The sequence below is a fragment of the Eptatretus burgeri genome, chromosome 10, assembly GCF_056783735.1.
Source record: "Eptatretus burgeri isolate ZD-2024b chromosome 10, Ebu_testis_v1, whole genome shotgun sequence".
Classification (NCBI taxonomy): Eukaryota; Metazoa; Chordata; class Myxini; order Myxiniformes; family Myxinidae; genus Eptatretus; species Eptatretus burgeri.
In genome coordinates, this window is record NC_140970.1 from 425,068 (window position 1) to 449,659 (window position 24,592).

The 24,592-nt window shown below is 41.8% G+C and overlaps 2 protein-coding genes across 8 annotated transcripts in view; one reads left to right on the forward strand and one right to left on the reverse strand.

The window, feature by feature from the left end:
• LOC147017785 (nuclear factor NF-kappa-B p105 subunit-like) overlaps window positions 1-24,592 on the reverse strand; it is a 133,063-nt gene that overhangs the window by 60,101 nt on the left and 48,370 nt on the right. For all 7 annotated transcript variants that reach the window (XM_085896752.1, XM_085896750.1, XM_085896751.1 and 4 more), the window contains exons 5-10: window positions 10,114-10,265; window positions 9,848-9,987; window positions 5,099-5,257; window positions 4,468-4,572; window positions 1,551-1,630; window positions 1,274-1,412 (exon numbers count right to left, since the gene is read on the reverse strand). In XM_085896752.1, the coding sequence (XP_085752878.1) occupies window positions 1,274-1,412; window positions 1,551-1,630; window positions 4,468-4,572; window positions 5,099-5,257; window positions 9,848-9,987; window positions 10,114-10,265 (775 nt within the window). The remainder of the gene's footprint in view (window positions 1-1,273; window positions 1,413-1,550; window positions 1,631-4,467; window positions 4,573-5,098; window positions 5,258-9,847; window positions 9,988-10,113; window positions 10,266-24,592) is intronic.
• Window positions 22,589-23,828, forward strand: LOC147017786 (uncharacterized). Its single transcript, XM_085896747.1, has 4 exons — window positions 22,589-22,963; window positions 23,060-23,253; window positions 23,350-23,562; window positions 23,659-23,828. The coding sequence occupies exons 2-4, from the start codon at window positions 23,140-23,142 to the stop codon at window positions 23,740-23,742; spliced, it is 411 nt and encodes a 136-aa protein (XP_085752873.1). The 5' UTR covers window positions 22,589-22,963; window positions 23,060-23,139; the 3' UTR covers window positions 23,743-23,828.

The window sequence follows — 24,592 nt, forward strand, 5'->3', positions numbered from 1 at the left end:
CCATTGCAGCACTAAAACAATCATTTCTGGAATGACGTCACATGGATTACACAGTCGCCTCTGGTTTTGTCCAGAATTTTTAGGGGTGGTACTGGCCAGATTTAGTTTATTTAAAGAAAAAACATGCTCAGTTCTTTGTGTATTACTTGCAATTCATTAAAATCACACACACACACACACACACACACACACACACACACACACACACACACACACACACACACACACGCACGCACGCACGCACGCACGCACGCACGCACGCACGCACGCACGCACGCACGCACGCACAAACACAAACACAAACACAAACACAAACACAAACACAAACACAAACACAAACACACACACACAATTAATATTGCATTGGACCTTTCAGGTCATACAGAATCATGCAACCACTCTTTAGACTCAGAATAGTTCTATAGACAGTGTGGTCCGTTTGTATATTAATTTCCATTCTACATTAGTATAATTGGTTCGCGGGTGCCAGCAGTGACCACTATTTTAGTAGTGTCTGTCTGTCTGTGACTCTCTCCAGAGCATAGCTCCGTGACGTTTGATGCGATCTTGATGAAACTTGGACACAAGCTAGATATCATGGTCGAGTTGTGTCTTTTTGTATGAGGGGCGTCCCACACCCCTTGTGGGCATTGCCACGCCCACTTGAACTTTTTATTTTATTTTTTTCTCGATTATTTTCTCGCAATTTCATTTCCTAGAGGCTGTGCATAATGTCCATAAGTACAACATATAAAAAAATCCGATTTGATTTGGTCAATTTTGACGGAATATATAGGTTTTTACGGTAGGGCTTCCTCAAAAGCCTCCAATAACTCAATTGTACCTATCATGGCATTGTTCGATAATGCCCGCGAACCATCGTCGCCTCCCGGCTAGTAGATATTTAAATGCAATCAGCTTGACTTGCAACAGATCAGCAACCTTCGAATGTGCAGATGCAATCGAAACTGCACCTCTCTCCTGGCCAAGGGAGTCCCATGACGTACAATGCTCGATCACACAAAGTGTAGTTATTTCATGTTTTTACATCAATTTGATTAAGAATTGAAAGCTTTTATTGTGCCATTGACCTTCCATGGGTGAAAATAATGTGGGACAGCAAATTACGAGTAAACTACCCTCGGGGTTTGGAAATGTACAAGGAGCAAACAAACAAACTCGTTTTCATCAGCAAGGATTTTTTCCCCCCCATGAAACTATGAGGAAAGCAAGTTAGAAAATGGAAATGGCATGTCAGTTGGTAAGTACATACCTTCTGCTTTGGGGTAGTAAGTGAAGTGTTTGGGATCACTGGTCATACTGTCGGATTGCCGGACCAGCTCCACATCAACACGCACTGGAGAAGTGATCTCCGAGTTTGAATATGCTGGCGTTTTGAAAACTATAGCAAACTGTGGAGACAGGTTACAATATTGAAGAAAATATTGGTAATATAAATAATTTCTCTCATTAATGCATTTGCAACAACAAATAGTAATAATAATAAAATGTGCAAAAGAGCATTGGAAGGGGGAAGCATTTTTCCAAACCTGTCTATGTACATCTATTGGACCAAAGTTTGCGAATCCCTCCCAGCCATTGATGTCAAAGAAGCGTATCTTGATGTCATCTGTAGAATGGTATAACAATGTGATTTGCAGAATCAAAGATATCTACCTAAAGGTCAGCACTTTTCCAAAGCATCAACTTCCACTCACCATTGTTACCACAAAATGCATCAATGCATTCATAATGTTATTTTCAAAAATATTATTGGTAAAATTATGAACTATTACATTCATTCACGTCAAGTCTGGTGGAAATAATTTTGGTGTCGATAACAAAAATAAATAAATAAACAAACAAACAAACAAATAAATAAATAATTGAGCAACAACACTAGGATATATTGAATTAAACTCATTACATTTCATCTCTACCAGCAGCTAGTTTTTTTTTATGAGTTCAGGCTGGATTTATCACATCTTCACTACTCACCAGAATCATGTACTAGCCCATTCCAAACAGTCCCTCATCCAAACTTGCCAGATCATCCCAATTTCAGGCTTTTGCTAATGGAAATATAAAGTTTGGTTCTTGCTCAAAATAGTTATGGCCTTTACTATTCAACACTTGTTTGTGGATCAAGGATTTCAAAAGGCCACTTTCTCGATCATGCCTGTGCTGTATCACCAAAAATCCATCTTTTATAGAGGCAAGGAAATCCCGTTATTCATAAACAGATACAACCTTCACCCCCACATTCCTATGCAATCGATTTAATATCCAATGGAAGTTCTAAGAAGTGGATTTAAAGAGGGTACCAGCACTCAATAGCCTATTCCTTTTGAGAAATACTCTGGAATTTTCAACATCCACAACCTAAAAGCAGCTGTTTTTATGTCCTCAGTATGCACTTTCAGATATGCAGAGTGTTTCAAAAAGATTGATACAACTTTGACTTCCTGCCATTTATTTGTTTTTTGACCGATACCGTTTTCCTTTTCAGGGTTTGGGAGGGTAACTGTGGTGTTTGTTCCCTGGGATTTCTAGCGCCATCGCTCAACTATGCCATTGACAGTGAAGCAGAAGACAAAAGTGGTGGCTCTGTGGAGTGAGACTAAATCATACGGAGACACCCACCAGAGGTTCTGCTGGGAATACTACCTCAGCACACATGATGGACCCACAAATTGTACCATTCAATGTAATGTGAAACATTTTGAGCACAAGGGTACAGTGCACAACCAGAGCAAGGGCAACAGTGGCAGGCCAGTATCAGTAACCAAGGGCCAAGCCAACATCGACACCTGTGGGTTCTGCAGTGGACAGGCCAAAGAAGTCCCACTACCGGCACTCCCAGGAGCTAGGAATAAAACCAACATCAGACTGGCGTATCCTCACGAAGGAACTGAAGCTTTTCCCATACATAATATCTATTATGCATAAACTGAGTCAAGATGACACGAGAAGGAGACTTGACATGTGCAATTGGCTCAGTGACAGGATGGAGCAGTACGCAAATGCGATCAACCTGATCTGGTTCAGTGATGAAGCCCATTTCCACTTGAATGGTGCCATTAACAACCACAACAACATTTTCTGGGGGGCAGAACAACCTGAGATCACTGAGAGGTACATGACAGGGCCTAAACACCAGAGGAACACTAGGGCCTTACTGGTTTGAGAATGACAACAGCAGGACGGTGATGATCAATGGTGGTGTTACCAGGCTATGCTCCAGAAGTTCCATAATGATGTCACCCAAAAGTCACCCCAAACCAGCTCAGCATGACCTCGTTTATGCAGGATGGTGCACCCCCACATACAGCAGGTAACACCATCACTTTCCTGCAGCAGCTCTTCAGAAATAAAACCACCTCGTTGCCCTGGGTACCACTCATGACTGGGAACCCCATAGCACAGACTTGAAACCTCTGGAATACTGGTTCTGGGGGGCAGCCAAGGGCTCTATCTACGCAAACCACCTTGCCACACTGGATGATCTGAAGCAAGAGGTGTCAGACTACCTCCAGGAATGTTGGACAGAACTTTGGAGTCAGGATCAATGCCTGTCTGAACCACGGAGGGGCACACGTCGAGAACGTCAATTGCAAGGATTTTGCAAAGATGCCAATTTCAGACCTTGGGCTCTCACCAACTCCAGCAGTGACTTACTGCAATAGCAATCAGTGACAGAAAATACCATATCATAAGCTTTCAAGAAATGTTTGGTTCACGTTCCTGAGGTTCCTGTTTCTTTGTAAACAAACATATGAAGTTGGATCACTCTTTTTGAAACACACTGTACACCCCAGGCAGTAAACTCAACCACAGAATGGTGTTTTCATAATAATTCTCTCCACATGAGGAAAGAAAAAAAATCCAGTATCAGAGAGCTCAAGATGGATCATGTTACAAACCAAACGATCCGGCCTTCCATTCTCGCTCATCCCACAATCTATTGAGATCTCCCAAATAATAACCAGACTTGAATCTGCTTAGTTTCTCATGTGAGGGGATCGAGTGCATTCAAGCTAACAGGTTGTAGGAAAAACCCTGTTCTATCTGGCATCGCAAATTATGAGAAGAAAAACATGCTCTTTACAGACCATAAAAGCGAATAATGTTTGATTTGTACATTATACACAAGCTTACGTTATGATGACTTCTAGCTATTCTACAATCCTTCAAAAGATTAATATGATTGGATAAAAATAGAGATCAACTCTTACATTTGCCAAAAATGATGTTGTTGAAACAAACAAACAAAAAAAAAAAAAAAATAAAAACTATGCCCAAAACTTATATTTTGGATAATCTTATTATGCAAATTAATCATACACTGCATGATACCTCGATCAATTACGACACCTTGATTTGCAGAGACAAACAAAGGATATTTAAAACATTAGCAAGATGGAAGGGAAAGGTTGAATTCCTTATACTCGACACCACTAACATTACCTTTCTGAACTTTATCACACAAAAGGTAAATTTCTTCTCCTCCAATGACAGACCCTGAACTGCGGTCCATGCGTATGATCTGTAATACCGTAGAGGAAGGCGCCTCTGTGCACACACATTAAAATCGAAAGTTAATGATTTGGTTTACAAATAAGTGACATAATTTAACTCACATCCCATCAACAACCATTCTGGTAACCAGTGAGAATTAAAGTAAAAAGCTGAAAACAATCAAATAATTACCTGGGCAGATGGAACAACAAGTATGACGAAATAATATTTTTAATTCTTGAAAAAAATTTTTTATACAATATCTCAAAACAAATATTAAATCAACCATTCATATGAAAGCAAACCTGGTTTCTATTGCCATGGAGTCAATAGGGAAATGATTAAAATCTATTACTAAACAATCATGAAGTTAAAAAAAAAATTAACCAGTGATGGACATTGGACATCCACCAAGTGGTGGTCATCTGGAATGGTAGTACATCAATATCCCAACAGTCTGTTCACACAAGGTTATATTATCAGAATACTAATTCATCTTATTCACTCCAATTTCCCTGCTATATCAAAAACGACACTGTTAATTCATAAATGCACAATAATTATTCACCCTGATACTTACTACTATCATATATGGGTAGCGAGTAGACAGACGGTAAGCGCCTGGTGAACAGGCCATGGTTGTCAGGAAGCAGAGCCGTGAACATGAGACGTACTACGTTCAGGTTTATTTTCTTGACTTCTTCTTGTACTTTGTTCTTGATCTGCTGCAATTCAAAAACTAATAACACAGTTTATGTTAATATCAACACATTAACCCAAATAATAAACAACAAAAATACATTGATCGATTCCTTTCACCAAATCTAAGGCTCAAGCTGCAACACTCGCTTTGGTCTTCACATGTTCAAATGCCTAATCACCTGTCTCATCTATTGCAGATGATCAAGTTATCAGGTTGATATCTACTTTTGTCAATATAAATTACATATAACAAACAATTGCATGACCCTGCATCCATCCAATTTTGCCCATCACATCCACATTAAACAAGTGAAAAAAGATTTGTTGAAGAATAAACTGCTTTAAAGCATGATGCTGCCACAGCACAAATTTTGAAAGTGGAATCACAAGAGAAAGGCATGACGCTCTGAAAATGCAAGACAAATGTCTTCAAATATATTGTGCTAGGTCATTTTCCATCTTCTTGGAAATCAGGCAACATCACTGCATCCCATTAAAAAAAGGTAAAAAACTGACCCTTTACTACAGACCCATCAGCTTACTATCAATCATCAGCAAGGTCATGGAATCCATCATCGCAATTGATAAGAAATCCTTCCTTGTCTCAGAAGACCAATTTAGTTTCAAACCAGGTCATTCCATCATGGACATGCTGCTTCTACTCACCCAACAATGTATGGAGGCCCTCAATGTCAGACATGAGTTCAATGCCATTTCTCTGGAAATATCTCATGCTTTTGATCGTCTGTCATCCTGCCTTAGCCTCCAAATTCTCTGCCTCTGGCATCCAAGGCCAACTCAACACATGGCTTACTTCCTATACTCTCATAGCCAACATGTGGCACTCAACGGTATCCTTTCATCTACTCTCCCTGTAAAGGTTGGAGTGCCGCCAAGGCAGTGTTCTGGCCCCAGTCCAATTCCCGATCTTCATCAATGATCAATCTGACTCTCTGGAAAATTCTCCATCTATTTGCTGATGACCCCACACTCTGCCCTGACATCCCTCATCCTTCAGAGAGGCAGGCTGCATCCTTTTCCCTCTCTTCAGACCTTGACAAAAAAAAATCAAAAGCTGGTCAAACACTTGGAATGTGTCTTTCAATCCTGACAAATATCACACTCTCACTATCTCTCTGGCCATCCTATCTCCTTTCTAAACAATCTTCTTGAGGAAATTTAGTCATTCAAACTCCGGGGTCTCACCATCAACCATGATCTTTCTCTTGCAAACCACATTTCAAAGTTGGCCCCAAAAGTAAGCTGCCGGCTGGACATCCTCCATCGTACATAGTCCTTTCTTGATACACCTGAACTCCTATCCACAGACAAGACTTTCATCCTCAGCTTGTTGGAGTACTGCTCTCCCCTCTGGGCTGGCTCCCCTGCCTCACATCTTGCTCATCTTGCTCATCTTGACACCGTGAAACCAATGCATTTTAGATTATTGGAATCTCCCGTGATGAAGTTGAATCTATGGGGCTATCACTTCACCATCACAGACAGGTCGCTGGTCTCTCTCTGGTCTTGCACCGTATGCTCTTTCTGTGCTTTGCCCCCCCCCCTCCGCAAGTTTCAGCAGGGCTCACATGGTCCACCACCATCAACCCCTTTCTGATGAAACTACCTAACTCCAGGATCACTGTTCAACTGTTCACCTCCACTCACTTGTTCTTCTTTTCACAGCTGTAAAACCAACTTCCACCTTCTGTTCAATCTCATTCTTCCATCCAGGTCTTCAAGACAGCTGTTGACCATCATCTCAGATCGTTCCCAATCCAAAACCATGATATTTTCTACTCTTATTAACCCCACCCCACCCCACTCCACTCCATTCCTTCCTCCAAATTTCCAGTTTTCCCTCCTTGGACTTCCTTCTGTATCCATCTTGTCCACTCCATTCATTCTCTCTTGCTCCCCCCATTGTTTGTCCAAGTCTCCCTCTATATTGGCCTTCAACTCTGCTGTTAGCATTTCCACTCTCTCTCTGCTGCATTTCTCTACTTTTCCTTTTGCATCCTGTTTTTGTCTGTTACATCATCAGCCATTCAGTGCACTAGCTTAGCTCTTCCATGAGCCTAGACTATGTATACAGAAGGGGGAAAAAAAAAACAATTACAGCTGGATTTACTTCAACTTTGACATAACCATGAGACAAAGCCCCAATATTCTATTTAAAATGTCACGGTGCTGCAATTCCAAGATATCAGGTATTAGCAAACTATCTCTCCAAGCCAGCTGCTCAATACTCAATCTTCTCAGACATTCCTTTAATCATATGGCCGTCTCTGGTATTCTTAATTTTAGCACCACGGATAGTCGAAAGCTTTAAAACAGAACATTAATCTTCAGGATCGGCACTTTGCCACCAACGGGATTAACGAGCGCTTTTCATTCACTTTGACCTCCTATCTTTTACAACTTTCAATCTTTTTCTGCCGTTTTTCCCTTTTCATTTTATCTTACCTTTCTTATTTTTCCTCTTCTTTCTCCCCTTGGTTCTCCTTCCTGCTTTTTTTAGTTAAAATATTTATTTATCCTTTTTCTCATCTTCCCTTCTATTTTTGTTTTTCTTTGCTTCTCATTTATTCCCCCTTTTCTCCCAATCCCCTTGACGCTCAACTCCTGAACCGCGACCTTCTCTCTCATGAGGTGTAAAAAGGAATCATTCTCGCCCACATACCCCCTGATCTTTGACGCAGCTCTGACACATGTACCTTTGACTCACTTCCACCCAATATCAACCTTCACTCCTACCCCGTCTTCCTCTTTTGCTCCTACAAAGGGTTAACACCTGAAACGTCAGCTTCTCATTGCTTCCCATGGTGGTTAGGCTACTTTATTTGATGTTCTGTTGGTTGCATTCATTGTTTTACCCATCTGCTGATGCAGAACAACATTAGCCCTCATGACTAAAACTAGTTTTCCATTCCACTGAGAGTCACCAGCAGTTCAGTCGGTAGCAATTTGGAGTTAGCACACACACAAAACGAGCCAACCTTCACTGGCCGCTCATCATCCCTGTGGATGGAGCGCTGATGTAGGATCCATCTCCCACAATGTCATTGGCCACAAGGCGTTGCATCTTCCCCGATGCATCATCTCTGTTATTCAACCTGGCATCATGTATTTGCATCTTTGCTATTCCCCCAACACTTTTGCCCACATCCTTTATGTATAGGCTTGCAGACAGTTGAAAAGCTTGATATTTGATGATCTTAAAGTATATGATATTGTGGTGGTCCATCAGGATTTGTGCTTCGTGTATTTGTGTGAGTAATTTGTTGTAGAACTGCGTAATTTGTTTAGTAATTATTTTCTCTGTCGCAATCATTATTACATTAACAGGTAGCATGAGGACATCTTGTTTTGGCATCAGGGTGTCAGCTTAGCTAAGCTGTTAAATTTTTGGTGTGGAGACCACCTTCCTGCCAACGACTTTTCATTAAGCCCATCACCATTCGGCCATGCTCCACATGAAGGAGGTGGCAGTGAGCATCCATTTGCGCCCACACCCCCCCTTGTGCTAGCAGGAATGCTGTAGTAAACTACTTGTATGCCTCCTATGAAATCCTTTATTAAATTGTTGTCCCTATATAACAAGTTCGACATTTCTGCTTTCCATCTGATATCAAGTTTTCTTTCACTCAACCACACACAAGTTATTTCTGATTTCTATCACCTTTTATTTCAACCATTATTGTTACTTTTGTTTTAATATCAGCACTAAACATATCGGGCCGAATTTACGAAAGGAGATTAAGCAAATGTCTTGCTAACACACACCTAGCCCTTAAATGCTGACAAAAACATTGTTGTACGTGCACAGCTAATTGCACGTCGAAATAGAAATTTATGAAGGGAGACAACCAACCAATTAGCCTGTGAAACACCACACACATCTCCAACATTTAATTTAAATGATGCACTTACATAGAATTGCAGCACCACAGATAACTCTTGGAGGGGATTCAGTGCATTGCTAAACGTAGGTTGATCCAGTTCATCTTACACAAGATTCAGTAGCCAACAAAATGATTCCTTCGAGAGTCGAATGCCAACCAAATTTGATATTGCACTACTTCTCCAGAGGATTGCATCTATCCTCGAAGATTCTCAATGCACGTCGGCGAACTGCCCTATTCCTATCCTGCTCTGCCTCCTCTTGAACTAATTCAAGCACTCCTAACACATCCATATTCACTGTCCAATATAAACTACCAATTATAAGCCATGCAATGCTTGCTTCAAGGCCTTAAACACTCTTAAACATGCCCTCAATGACATGTAAAAGTTTGTTATTTAAAACACTTGTGATTGGGTTTTGATCGCACATGAGTAAATCACTCTTCGGCGATTGGTGACCAACTTTGAACGTGTGATCATCGCACGATTGGCGATTCTACATGTGACGAAGGCTAAAATGCCTCGTTCGTAAATTTGACCCAATATCTTTTTTCTTATTTTTTTTAAGTCAAACTTTAGTAACCATATCCATTCCAAACCTGATTTGGCTGTGTATTGCTAAACAAATCTGGGCAACGTTTTCAAACAGTAACATTTGGAAGCTAAAATTCGAAATCAAAATGAGAAAACAGGGTATCCGAGCAATGAGAAAACACCTTACCCGAAAGGTACAAATGTGCGTCTTTTATGGAAATATCCATATTAGAATACTGGTCTCGGACTTTATTGAACACCCATCGCTCTTCCAATACAGATGGATGAACCTTCCTTTTGACGTGTTCTATTCCAATGCCATACAACCTGAAAAAGTAAATAACAATTAATTCAGGAGAACATTTTACGACAAAAAGACTAATAATAGGCACCAGCCACCAAGTATTGTGAATGATCCACATTTAACCAATGGCAAAGTGTACTGTCACTTACACTGCGGTCATATCATGTGGCCCAACGTCCATTGTGATTGAGCCACTTTCATCGACTTTCTTTCCCACAAGATTGTGAGCATGCAGTAGTGGTGGATCAGTGTTTGTCACAAGCTGGACCCTGACCTTGGCTTTTCCTGTGTAATTATTGATCTACAGGAATGAGATCAAAAGCTGGAATTACCATGTCAGAATAGTTAAATAATACAATTAGGTGGGGGCAGAAACATTATAGCATTAAAGCAATCAAGTCCAAGAGAAATCGGACATGAACAATTTAAACAGATCATTGCGAAAGGCAATTACTGATCAAGTTAGCTGTGTGATACAATGTCACTCTGTTGTTAGAACCTAACCTTTTCAGCAGATTGGCATTGATGAAATCGAAATGACATATTCCTTCCATTTATTATAAATGACCATTGTAAAGGTTATACAGGTGGCTGTGAAGAAGTTGGTGGAAGACATTATCACAGTGCATTTAAAAGCAAATCTTCAGAATAAAATTTTAAAAAGCAAATGCAAAACTTGCAAAAAAGTAAACTTTTAAAAGCTGGTCACAGAAAAATGTCAAATATTGAGCATAATTACAGAATACAGTGGGTGGTCGTTCACTTGCTAGTGTCTGTGTGAAGGAATGAGCAGCTTCATGATTAATGTTTGTGTGTGTGTGTGTGTGTATATATATATATATATATATATATATATATATATATATATATATATATATATATATATATATATATATATATATATATATATATACATACATACATACATACATACATACATACATACATACATACATACATACATATATCGAAAAGCCCGATCGGTGAGGTGGTGAAGCCGTCCATCAGTCCATGAATACTTTTTGTCGATTAATCACGTCCGGTTTGAACGTTAATTCCCAAAGACCTTTAAGACCCTGAAGACCCAAAAGACCCCCCCCCCCCAAGACAAAAGACCTGAACACCATTGAGACCCACATACACCCTTCAGACAGATTAGACAGTGAAGACACGTGACCACTTGGACCTTCTTTTATCACAAACTAAATTTCAAATAAACATAATATCAGCAATATTACAAATAAATCTGTCGAAAATAAATGTTTGTTTTATAATTGGTGTAAATCATGCCAACATAGAAAATCTGTGAAATCAATCTCTGCAACGACAAGTGGAGAGGCGAGCGTTTGCTAGCCGATCCATGTTAGTCTATAATATAAGAGTGAATTTGTGTGTATGTATATATGTATGTGTATGTATATATATATGCATATTTTTTTTTCATGTGTATATACAGGGTGTCCCAAAAAATGTACTCACATTTTGGCTCCTCATAACTCATTGAATTTTTCATTTATTTTCAGATCAAATTGACCATAATAATGGCAGAAGTACAACTCGGTTTTGAAGAAAGAAAATTTATCATAAAGTGCTACTGGAAGCACGAAAACATCATGGAAGTGCAAAGACAATTTAGAAGACATTTTCACAAAGATCCACCAACACGACGCACCATTGCTCGCATCCGAGATAAGTTTGAAACAGATGGAACTGTGCATGACGTCCATAACGAGCGTTCAGGAAGACCACGGTCATCAACCACCCCCGCAAAGGAAAATCAATTGCTGTAAACCCTCCACCGATCCCAACGGAAATCTGTACGACAAATGGCTCGTGAGACAGGAATCCCAAAATCATGCGCCCATCGCATTTTGAAGCGAATTAATTGGAAAAATTACATTCCAAAATTAATCCACGCTCTAAATGAAGACGATCCTGACCGGAGAGCTGAATTTTGTGAGTGGTACCTGGGCAAATGCGAAGAAGATGCAGCATTTCCATCCAAAATTGTTTGGAGCGATGAGGCCAGCTTCAAGTTAAATGGCTCATTTAACCGACACAATTGCACCAACTGAGCTCCTGAAAATCCGCAGGTTACTATGGAACACCATTTAAACTTACCAGGGGTCACTGTGTGGTGTGGGATATCTGCATTGGGCATCCTAGGGCCATTCTTTTTTGACCAAACTGTAACTGGGGATGTTTACTTAAACTTGCTGCAGGAATCCGTCGGTCCACATGTCGAAGAGATATTTGGTGATGAAGAGATTTACTTTTAGCAAGATGGAGCACCTCCCCACTACCACCGTGATGTAAGGGCCTATCTCGAAGAAACTTTTCCGAACAGATGGATTGGGCGAAGAGGTAGTGTTGAATTCCCTGCGCGTTCCCCAGACCTCACTCCAATGGACTTCTTTTTATGGGGATATCTCAAAGATAAGGTTTACGGCTCAAAACCAGCAACAGTCCATGAGCTGAAAGAGGAAATTGAAAGACAATGTCTTGCAGTTCCAAATGAAATGATTCGTAACGCTGTTGAATCCATTGGTCCACGTTATCGGCTGTGTTTGGAACGTGATGGTCGTCAGTTTGAACATTTGTTAACATGCATTTATCCATTTGCCTGGTGTTGGCTTAATGGTTAAGGTAGTGGGCTTGGGATCCTAGGGTCCTGAGTTCAAATCCCGCTCAGCTGTTGAATTAACACCAGGTGGGGTTGACTCTGCCTGTCATCCTTCCGAGGTCGGCAAAATGAGTGCCAGCATGCTGGTATACTGTGTCGGAGTGGCGACCCGTCCAGGATTGTTACCAATAGCCAAGGAGACAGCTTCGGCGGCACCAACGCTCTGCACAGAGTATGGTCCTAATGGATGGATTTATCCATTTATACATTTATACATTTAACCATTAATCTTCTTTCCAAGTCAATAAACCACACATTTATTATCATTTAAAGAGCGAGTACATTTTTTTGGGACACCATGTATGTATATATATATATATATATATATATATATATATATATATATATACATATATATATATATATATACATATATATATATATATATACATATATATATATATATATATATATATACATATATATATATATATATATATATATACACATATATATATATATATACATATATATATACACATATACATATATATATATATATATTGTTGCGAATTCGCGCCTGCCGGCGTGCGAACGGCCACGTAACTCGAATCGCGGCACGTCGCCCACCGGACGGACAATTCCGTCGTGACCCTCTCGGACTAACGCCGGGAACTAGTCACGGGTGGGCCTTTCGGCCTCACCACGATCGTGCCAATCGGCCCCCCGCGTGGGATAGGGTTGTTCGCCAAATTCGACCTATCTAAGTACCCACGCGGAGGGTAGACCGGGCGATCGCACCTCGCCGCAGGTCGACTTCGGACACGGGCCACTTTAAGCGACCCGTTCCGTACTATCGGGATAACCGAGCGGTGTTATCGTCAACCTCGACGGTTCTGATTAATTATTGGGCGTATTTAGCCCACGACCAACCCTTTACGTGAAGTAAGATCGAGATTCAATTAAAGAAAAGACGAAGCGAAACGGGAAAAACAGTCCAACATAATTCACATTTATTCCGCGGTAAACGGAAAGCACACATATACAATTATGCACCAAAAGCAAATGTAAAAGAAACACAACAATTATGCACCAAAAGCAAATGCAACAAAAGAAACACAATGCAGATCTACTACCGACTACGCGAGCACACGGCAACACTTACACAGTTTTACTTTACAGACGGCGCCGACAACACATATACTCCAAAGCAAAAGAAAAAGGGGCCACCCTCAACTACAAGGGGGGGGCAGACGGGCATGGGGCCGAGACCACGTCGAGCCTACCCGTCTGGTGATGAGCCGCAAAATGGCGGCGGCGCCCCGACTCCGCGCTCCTCCGCGGGCCTCGCTGGCACTGCCTGGAATGGGTTGGGAACGGGGCCCCCCTTTTCGCACTATCTCAGCACGGGGGGGGGGGAAACAGGGGGGGTTGTTGATGCTCTGGGGAAAGAGGATAGGTGGCTTGCTTGGGTCCCGCGACGAGCGACTCCACTGCGCCCTCGACCGCGTTCCTGGCTTCTCCTCTCTGCAGCTCCCCGACAGACTCCGAACCCCGTCAGACCGACTCTCCTCCAGACCCGTCTTGACTGCTGCTGCCACACTTCGCCGCCGCCACAACGCGCCGGAGCCCGAAACAGAAACTCTCTACTCCAACTCGAGCCCGAAACAGAAACTCTTCTCCAACTCGAGCCCGAAACAGAAACTCTTCTCTCTCTCGATTCGCCCTGCGCTCGGCGCTTTATAGTCAGCAGGAGAAACCATATGCAGATTTTCGGATCAGGATCGGCTCAGGGGCGGAGCCACGCTCGCCCATTGGACGGAGGAAAAGTGGGCGTGAATCATTCCTGATCCTCGAATTTGCATACGTCGATTCTACTCCGACGCGCCTGGAGGCGGGGCCAAATCGCCCCGCGCTCGCTGATAGGACGGAACAGAAGTGGGCGTGAATCATTCCTGATCCGACTTCCCCGGAAAGGCCGCTTTTTGCACCCGCTGCTCGGCGCGCGCCCTGTACGAGTCCACGATCGGTGCCCACAAGCGGTGCGGGAATGGCGGCAGGAGGAGAGGTGAAGGTGGTGGAGGGTTTATTGTGGTGGTCCCTGGCCACGGTGACGCTTGGAATGACGGTGATGCGATGGTTGCGAGAGTGAGTTGTGACGGTAAAGGTCGTGGCTGTTGGTGTTGTTGTTGTTGTGAAGCGGCGTTGCGGTTGGTGGTTGTTGTGTGATGGCGGTTGAGACGTGGTTGCCTCAAAATAAAGATAGAACAGAAAAACGGCTATCTTAAAGGGTCGCAGCCCGAATGAATGACATTTATTCCCTCTAAACAACGGGTTTGGGCTAACTACACATGTACTTACAGAGATACCTCACCTACGGGACCTGAATGGTGGTTTGTGAATTTCCTCAACCACAACAATATATATATATATTTGGACACAGTCCTTCACCAAGAAGGGGGATCAGGGGAGTGCTCATCACACTCCACGTGTTTCGATTTGCCCGCGATCACGATCACGTTTCGATTTTCGATCACGTGCCTTCTGGTTGAATGGTTTGCATTAGCAGGAACAATCGTCTGGGTGGCAGACGGAGTGTTGCTGTGTGCAGATATGCAGTTTTACCGTGTGAGACATAATCCACGGCGATGCTCACCATAAGTCAGGAGGTGCGTCCGATGTGTGTATGTGATACATATATACACGCACACGCACATGCACGCACGCACACACGCACTCGCTCTTCGCGGGTCATAAAGTGTGACCTGCTTCAACATTTGCACGTCGCATATTCGCATTTTTTTCTTTAACTTCAGAACTGGTCACCTATATCATCTGTGAAATTGAAGATCAGCTAACATCACAGAATTACATAAAAAGGTGCAAAAACGGAACCCTGAACTACAGCCCAATGAGCTTATTTCCAATCATCAGCAAGGTCATGGAATCCATAATCACAGTTGACATGAAATCCTTCCTTTTCTCAAACAGCCTCATCTAAGATAATCAATTCGGATTCAGACCTGGTCACTCGACATTGGACACGCTACTTCGACTCTCGCAACAATGGAGGAGGCTCTCAATATCAGACATGAGATCAGTGCCATCTCACTGGACATATCTCGAGCTTTTGATGCAGTCTAGCATCCTGCCTTGCTCTCAAAACTGTCTGCCGATGGAATCCAATGCCAACTCCACTCTTGGATTACTGACTTCCTTCCCCCTCGTATACAATGTGTGGCTCTCAGCGAAACCCTTTCATCTCCTCTCCCTGTCAAGGCTGGAGTACCCCCAACACAGTGTTCCAGGCCCCATATTATCACTAATCTTCATCAATGATCTCACTGACTCTCTGGAAAATCCTCTTTATCACTTTGTTGATGACTCCATTCTCTGCCATGACATCTCTCATCCTTCTGACAAACAGGCATCTTATGATGCACTCCAGTATCCTATATTGTTCCCATATGGAGCAGATAGCTAAAGCATCCATCTGGTGGCCAGGACTGCAACTGGACAGGATGGATGACTTAAGATAAGGAACGGCTCTCCCCTCTCCTCAGACCTTCACAAAATCACAAACTAGTCAAACGCAATTTTGATTATGAATCCATCTTGTCCACCCTTGCGTTTTCCCCGACCTCTCATCATTACCTGCATCCCTTGTTTGGCCATCTCCGTCCACTTTCTCCCGCCGCACTGCTTTTGGTGTTTTTCCTTTCTCTTCCTGTTCCCTTTGTTATGTTGTGTACCGATTTGTTCTGTGTAATCAATCTTCCACAAGCCTAAGCTATATAAAAAATAAATAAATTATCTCTCACGATCAGCAGGAGTCCGACAGTGTGTGTACAGTCATGCGCCGCTTAACGACGTTCTGGGCAACGACGGATCGCACATACGACGGATCTGCCAGCTCTGAAAAAAAAAAATGAAAAAAAAAACGTAGCTGAAAAATTCCTATCGCCGAGTGATGTAGCCGACGTAGCGCTGCCAGTCGTATAAAAATAGCCATACAATTATGTACACTGTACAGTACATAATACCTCATAATGATAATAAACGACAGTGTGGCCCTGTTATAACGCGATCGTTGAGGTCCATAAAATGTCATCGCGAAAATAGTAGGGTCGTGCTAAATCGGGATTCAAGGAAATCGGCTTTCAAACTGAACCAAACTTTGAATTGAAGAATTCCGCGAATAAATCGTTGTTACAGTCAAAATTAAAACACCAATTTGTTTTTGGTGAAGCTTTTTATGTTGTAAAAACAATCGCACTGTTCCGAAAATATATCACACAATTGACAGGTGCTCGTTTCTTCATTTGTAAATTACTAATACGTGCCCGTAAAAAAAATAATAATAATAATAAATAAACCACACAGGCCGTTTCTTCGCTCTCACGTGCCCGTACGTGCGTGGCCCGGAAGTTCGATATTATTCGCAGTTACGATTATTCGCAATTTAATTTTAATACCCAATTATTCAATTAGCGCCAACGTATTTTACCTTTTTGCAATGTCGTGGCAAGGAAAAACAAAAAGAGAAGAGAAGAGAGAGAAAAAAATTTACTTCCTGGTTCGGAGCATACCAGCACTCTGATGTTACCGAAATTTATACATAATATCTAATATGAAAACGATCATAACTTGGGCCATTGTGTTTATCTATAAATGCGCATAAGAAATCGAGAAATTATTAGAATACACGAAGTCATCACTCTCCAGAAGCCCAATGTTGCAACCCGTAATGGGGAACATGGCTGTGCTTCCTTTCCCCATCGGCCACGCCCACGCAACAATGTGTCTTGTCATTGGTTTGGTAAATAAATGGCCATAACTTGGGAAGCACTTGTCTGATTAATATCAAACCTTGAATAGGCACATCCTCAGGTCCCCAGCAATATATCTGGAAAGTTTTAATTAGATCGGACCATTGGTTGTCGAGAAACAGCGGTCACGGTCACACACACACACACACACACACACACACACACACACACACACACACACACACACACACACACACACACACACACACACACACACACACACACACACACACAGAATTATAGATAGATAACATCGATGCAATGATTACGTATTTATAAAATCTAACAGCTAATTATTCATCTTTCTATAATCGATGCAAGAGGAGGTTGTAAGCTGCTGCTAACAACATCGATGGCTGTCATGAACAGCACAAAGGTAAAACTAACGCGTCTTCCGTCTCTTGGATGTGTGTTACAATTGCCGACAGTATTCAGTACAATAACATGCTGTACAGGTTTGTATCCGGAATGCAATAGGCTCCACCATATAGCCTAGGTGTCGAGGTTTGTGTAAGTACGATGTTCGAAAACGAAAAAAAAAAAAAAGATGTTCGCACAACGACGACGTTGCTTAATGGCGCATTTCTCAGAACATAACCCCGTCGTTAAGTGGCGCATGACTATATATCTAATTATATACACCGTCGTGCCCCCAGAATCCGAACGCCCCATTCTTTGAACAAATTGGAATCTGAACAATTTTTTCGAGAAAATTTTGCCCTAAAAACCGAACACAACGTGGCGTTCATGTTTGTTCACATGTCTCCCCCACCTGATCGACACGCATCTTCGCGCTTTGTTCATTCAGTTCGTCGGTGGAAGTTCTTGTGAAAGCATCTCTCGTGTGTCGATCGCTACTTTACTTCGTGTTTTCACCTTGATTTGTGCATTTTTTCTTCAATTATCACCCTTGTGCATTCACCATGGCACCCAAGAAGAGCAGTGAAGCAAATAGGAATAAGAGGAAGTCCGTGAGAACGACAATTGAGTTGAAGAAAGAACTTATCGCGAAGCATGAGAACGGTACGCGTGTGTGTGTGTCTGATCTCGCTTCCATGTTCGAGCTGCCGAAATCGACCGTGTGTAGGATTCTGAAAAATAAAGAAGCGATAAAAGCGCGAAAACCCGTCGTGAAGCAAACTCATTCAATGAACCCTCTGACGAATCGGCTTTAACGAACTCAACGTTTTTTTGCGAGCATGGTAGTGACGTCATGCTGCATCACCCAATCACTTCACCTCTTGATTATCTCCCGTGGAACCGTGCGGTGAAAACGGCACGTTTGTGTCTCCACAGAGTGTACTGGGATATAAAACACCATTTGGTGCTTCATGGTTAATTGCATACCTCCACCAGGCTGAACAGTTTACGTTTTGGATCCCAATGGCCACTGATAGGCCGGAGCTGCATCCAGACCTGATGGAAGAAGCGACAACGCTCCTGCTCATCCCCCAGGTTTGGAATGAGATTCATGACCCAGAAAAGGTCATTTACTCATCTTATTTTACCTTAAACATGGGTAATTTGAGTTGAAAGTGTCTTGAAAGTGGGTTTTCTTGGGGTCCAGGAACGGATTAATTCACTTTCCATTATTTCTTATTGGGAAAATAGTTTTGGAATCCGAACTTTTTGGAATCCGAACAGCGACTTGGAACGAATTAAATTCGGATTCTGGGGGCACCACTGTATATTTATTGTTACGGCTGTGGAAATTCGCAAACCACCATTCAGGGCCCGTAGGCGAGATATCTCTAAGTACATGTGTAGTTCGCCCAAACCCGTTGTATAGAGGGAATTTATGTGATTCATTCGGGCTGCGATCCTTTGAGTTAGGCGTTTTTCTGTTCTATCTTTATTTTGAACCAACCACGTCTCAATCGCCATCACACAACAACCACCTTAACCACCACGCCAGCCATCGTCACCAACTACAACCATGCTCCAAACCTCAGACAACAACAACAACAACGCCAACAGCCACGACCTTTACCTTCACAACTCAATCCCGCAAACATCGCATCACCGCCATTCCCAACGGCACCATAACCATCAACCACCACCGAAAACCCTCCACCACCTTCACCTCTCTCCTTCTACGGCCATTCCCGCACCAGCTGTGAACACTGAACGTCGGGCTGTCTCGGGCCCGTTCGGCGATTGGTGCCGAGCGCACCGAGCTGCGAGCGCAAATAGCGGCCTTTCCGAGGGAAAATTCGGATCAAGAACGCTACACGCCCACTTCTCCTCCGTCCAATTAGCAAGCATGGGGCGGCTTGGCCCCACCTCCAGGCACGTCTGTGTGAAATCGATATATGCAAATTCTAGGATCAGGGGAGGTTCACGCCCGTTTCCTCCGACCAATGGGCGAGCGTGGCTCCGCCCCCGAGATCATCCTGATCCGAATATTTGCATATTAGCTGTTCCTGCCAGCCTATAAAACGGCGAGCGCAAGGCGAATCGTGGCAGAGTGAGTCAGTTTTGGGTGGAGAGTGGAAGAGGGCAGAGTGAGTCAGTTTTGGGTGGAGAGTGGAAGAGGGCAGAGTGAGTCAGTTTTGGTTGGAGAGTGGAAGAGAGCCGGGGGAAGAGAGTGTCATCGAGAGAGTTGGGTTCTGGAGTCGGCTGAGAAGAGTTGCGGGAAGAGGCAAAGGAGCTCGGGTCCGAGGCGAGAAGGACGGAGGTCGGCGACGAGGTCGCGGTGTGGGATTACTCGTCGTGGGACCCAAGCCAGTCAGCCATCTCCCTCCCACAGGGCATCAACAATTCCCCTTTCCCCCGCGCTGAGATAGTGCAAAAGGGGGCCCCGTTCCCACCCCACTCCAAACATCGTGGCAACGAAACCCACCAAGGAGCATGGAGTCGGGGCACAGCCGCGCGGCCACATCTGCGGCTGGGACGCCAAAGCGTCACGAGGATGTGGGTAGGATCCCCCCGGTCTCGCGGACCTGGCCGCTCCTCCAGGTCACGCGCACATTTGGCTTACAGGCCTGTCTGCCCCCCTTGTCTATGAGGGTGGCTTCTTTCCTTTGCTTTTGTGTAAATGTGTGTTGGCGCCGTCTGTAAAGTAGAACTGTATAAGTGTTGCTGTGTGTGCGCATAGTCGGTAGTAACTCTGCGTCGTTGTTGCTTTTGTTTTGGTTGCTATATGTGCATTTTGACTGTATGGCTGTATATATATGCTTTCGGTGTGCCGGGAAATAAATGTGCATTGTGTGAACTGTTTTCCCGTTTCGCTTCATCTTTTCTCCATTGACTCTCCATCCTGCTTCACGTAAAGGGTTCGTAGTGGGTGCAAGATCCCGGTTATTAATCTGAACCGTCGAGGTCAACGGTAACACCGCTCGGTTATCCCGATAGTACGGAACGGGCCGCCCAAGCGGCTCATGTCCGGAGTCGACCTCGGCGAGGTACGATCGCCCGGTTTACCATCCGCGTGGGTACTTAGATAGGTCGAGTTTGGCAAACAACCCTATCCTACGCGGGTGGCCGATTGGCACGATTGTGGTGAGGTCGAAAGGCCCACCCGTGACTGGCTCCGGGCGATAGTTCCCGGAAGGTCACGACTGAATTGTCCGTCCGGTGGGCGACGCGGTCGCGATTCGAGTGACGAGGCCGTCCGCACGCCGGCGGGCGCAAATTCGCATCAATATAATATATATATATATATATATATATATATATATATATATGTGTATATATATATATATATATATATATATATATATATATATATATATATATATATATATATGTGTATATATATATATATATATATATATATATATATATATATATATATATATGTTACTAAAACTCTCATCTTGGTTGTATGTAAATATGTATGTATGTATGTTCCCGAAATACAACCAAAACGGTGCATGATAGCGCAAAAATTTTCGGCCCACCTTACTCACCATTCACCTGCCGTGTGCAGTATCAAGTTTAGTTCAAATTAGTCAACGAAAAAATAATTTAAAAAAATCAATTCCCGATTCAGTCAAGTACTCTTCGGGAGAATTTGATCAATGCAAACAACCTCAGCGGTATAGTTCGCTGGAGCTATCTTTTTTACTTTTTTCTTGAAATGATTTATTTTAAAATCTCAAACATTTAGGAAAGACAAAGAACAATTTATTTTTAAGCATAAAATAAACAGCCATTTTGATCGAATACTTCCGTGTACATTAATAAATAAAATTGTGCTCAGAATCTGCACAATAATTTCTTCGACTTGCTTTTCTCCGTTTATTTTTTGACATTGACGCGCAATATCAAGTTTCGTTCAAATCGGGCAAGGAAAAAAAATTATTAAAAAAATCAATTCCCGATTCAGTCAAGTACTCTTCAGGATTATTTGATCAATGCAAACAACCTCCGCGGTATAGTTCGCTGGAGCTATCTTTTTTCTTCTTTTTTTTGAAATGATTTTTTTTATCAACCTCTGTCACAACGGGAACCCAACGGGTTCAAAGGTCATCGCGTATATTACTAAAACTCTCATCTTGTATGTATATGTATATATATATATATATATATATATATATATATATATATATATATATATATATATATATATATATATATATATATGTAGGGTAAGAATACTGATTCTGGCTCACTTTTCCCCATGTAAATGAATGGGGGATTTTCAGCGATTCCCTTTTTTTTCCCTAAAAATAAACCCCCTTTTTATCCCAAGGTATATTTATTTGTCTCCCCTTTTAACTTGGAGGTTGAACCTCATTGAATTGAACACCTGGGGGTTGAACAGCTCACTCATTGAACCTATAAAGATTTGTTCATTCTCAAATTCCTTCAATAGTTTAATTTTCTTTGCACAATAATCCCCATCTAAAATATTGACAAACAAAACATTTGAATCTTTATATTTTTTAAGATACCCCATTTGTGCCATGACGAAATGATAAACTTCTCTTAATGCTCTTGTTTGACCACCTCCTGAGCCACAGGTTATTTTTTTGTTAAGCCCCGCCCACTTTTCTTTAAGCCCCGCCCACTTTTGTTAAGCCCCGCCCACTTTCCACAAGGTATTCAATAAGCCCCGCCCACTTTTCTTTAAGCCCCGCCCACTTTTGCTAAGCTCCACCCACTTTTTGTGAGGTATTTTTTCGAAGCCACGCCCACTTTTTCTAAGCCACGCCCACTTTTGCTAAGCTCCGCCCACTTTTCAAAAGGTATTTTTCTAAGCCACGCCCACTTTTCCTAAGCCCCGCCTACTTTTGCTAAGCCCCGCCCACTCTTACATCATTTCCAGTTCATCTCTGACTCACAAAGAAATCACTAGAAAATTACAGGATGTTATGGTTTTGAAAAATTTCCCAATGAAGGCTTGCCTAGGCTTGCCCAGGGAATTTCCAAAGGAAACCACACCCACCAGTCTTTCTCTATAAAAGCTTCAAGCCCAGGCTCCATTTTAAACATTTGTTTTTGCTGGCAATGGTGTGCTGTGTGCTTGCCTGGAACTCTCTGTCTTGTATGGAACTAAACCTTCAAGTTGATGAACTGGATTCAAACCTCTTATCTGTTGAGGTAAGATTTTTATTTTCCTATTTTCAAACTTTGATTGAAGCATACTCATTTAATAATTAAATAACTTAATTAATACATTATTATTTTCTCTCACAGGAAATTGTATCTGAAATACAAAATGAAAATACTGCTTTTGCTACAACTTGGGGGAAATTGTTGGCTTGGTTGAAGACCTTATGAGCGACCAAGACCTTGAGTGGGATGACTTTGGGGTTCCTTGGAACTCTCTGACTTGTATGGAACTAAACCTTCAAGTTGATGAACTGGATTCAAACCTCTTATCCATTGAGGTAAGATTTTTATTTTCCTATTTTCAAACTTTGATTGAAGCATACTCATTTAATAATTAAATAACTTAATTAATACATTATTATTTTCTCTCACAGGAAATTGTATCTGAAATACAAAATGAAAATACTGCTTTTGCTACAACTTGGAGCGAAATTGTTGACTTGGTTGAAGACCTTGTGAGCGACCAAGACCTACAGAACGAGCAAGACCTTGAGTGGGATGACTTTGGTGTTCCTTGGAACTCTCTGTCTTGTATGGAACTAAACCTTCAAGTTGATGAACTGGATTCAAACCTCTTATCTGTTGAGGTAAGATTTTTATTTTCCTATTTTCAAACTTTGATTGAAGCATACTCATTTAATAATTAAATAACTTAATTAATACATTATTATTTTCTCTCACAGGAAATTGTATCTGAAATACAAAATGAAAATACTGCTTTTGCTACAACTTGGGGGAAATTGTTGGCTTGGTTGAAGACCTTATGAGCGACCAAGACCCACAGAACGAGTTCGTCCTTGATGACCCAACCAAAGAGTTATACCTTGGAGACCAGCAAAATCCTGAAAAAGAGTTTTACAGCAATAGTACTCATTGTGAGTTATCAAGACAATACCCACTGAACAAGTTATACGTTGATGAGCCAGAATACAAGTTTTACCTTGGAGACTCACAAATTTTGAAAAAAATCAGTAAATGAGTTCTGCCTTGATGGTTTAAATAACTACCTTGGAGACTCAGGAAAAGGGTTCTGCCAAGATGGTTCTAAATATGGGAACTACCTTGGAGACTCACAAATTTTGAAAAAATCAGTAAATGAGTTCTGCCTTGATGGTTTAAATAACTACCTTGGAGACTTGGAAAGTTGGGTTTATTTTGAAGACTTGAAATGCTACCACTCTTTGGGATTTAAACCTATCAAGAAAGTTCTTACTCCCTCTTTCTATGTTATCAAACCTGAAAGCCTTAAAAGACAGAATTGGAAGAAGAGAAAAAAAAAAAAACGTAAAATATATGTATGTATATATATATATATATATATATATATATATATATATATATATATATATATATATATATATATATATATATATATATATATATATATATATATATATATATATATATATATATATATATATATATATATATATATATATACACAGTAGGTGGAAATCTCATTTTGAAAAAGACATTGTGTTGGGTGAGGATTGAGTTGGGGTTGAGATTTTGAATGTGAGGGTTGGGGTTGAGATTTTGAATGTGAGGGTTGGGACACACACACACACACACAGACACATCAACAAACAAAAGTTAAGCCTTGACTATTCAGTTGAG

Excerpts from the sequence above, each read along its gene's own strand:
- LOC147017786 (XM_085896747.1), top strand. The coding sequence starts at position 23,140 with ATGAGCGACCAAGACCTTGAGTGGGATGACTTTGGGGTTCCTTGGAAC. Across the intron at positions 23,254-23,349 it reads CAAACCTCTTATCCATTGAG|GAAATTGTATCTGAAATACA; the intron begins GTAAGATTTTTA and ends TTTCTCTCACAG. Across the intron at positions 23,563-23,658 it reads CAAACCTCTTATCTGTTGAG|GAAATTGTATCTGAAATACA; the intron begins GTAAGATTTTTA and ends TTTCTCTCACAG.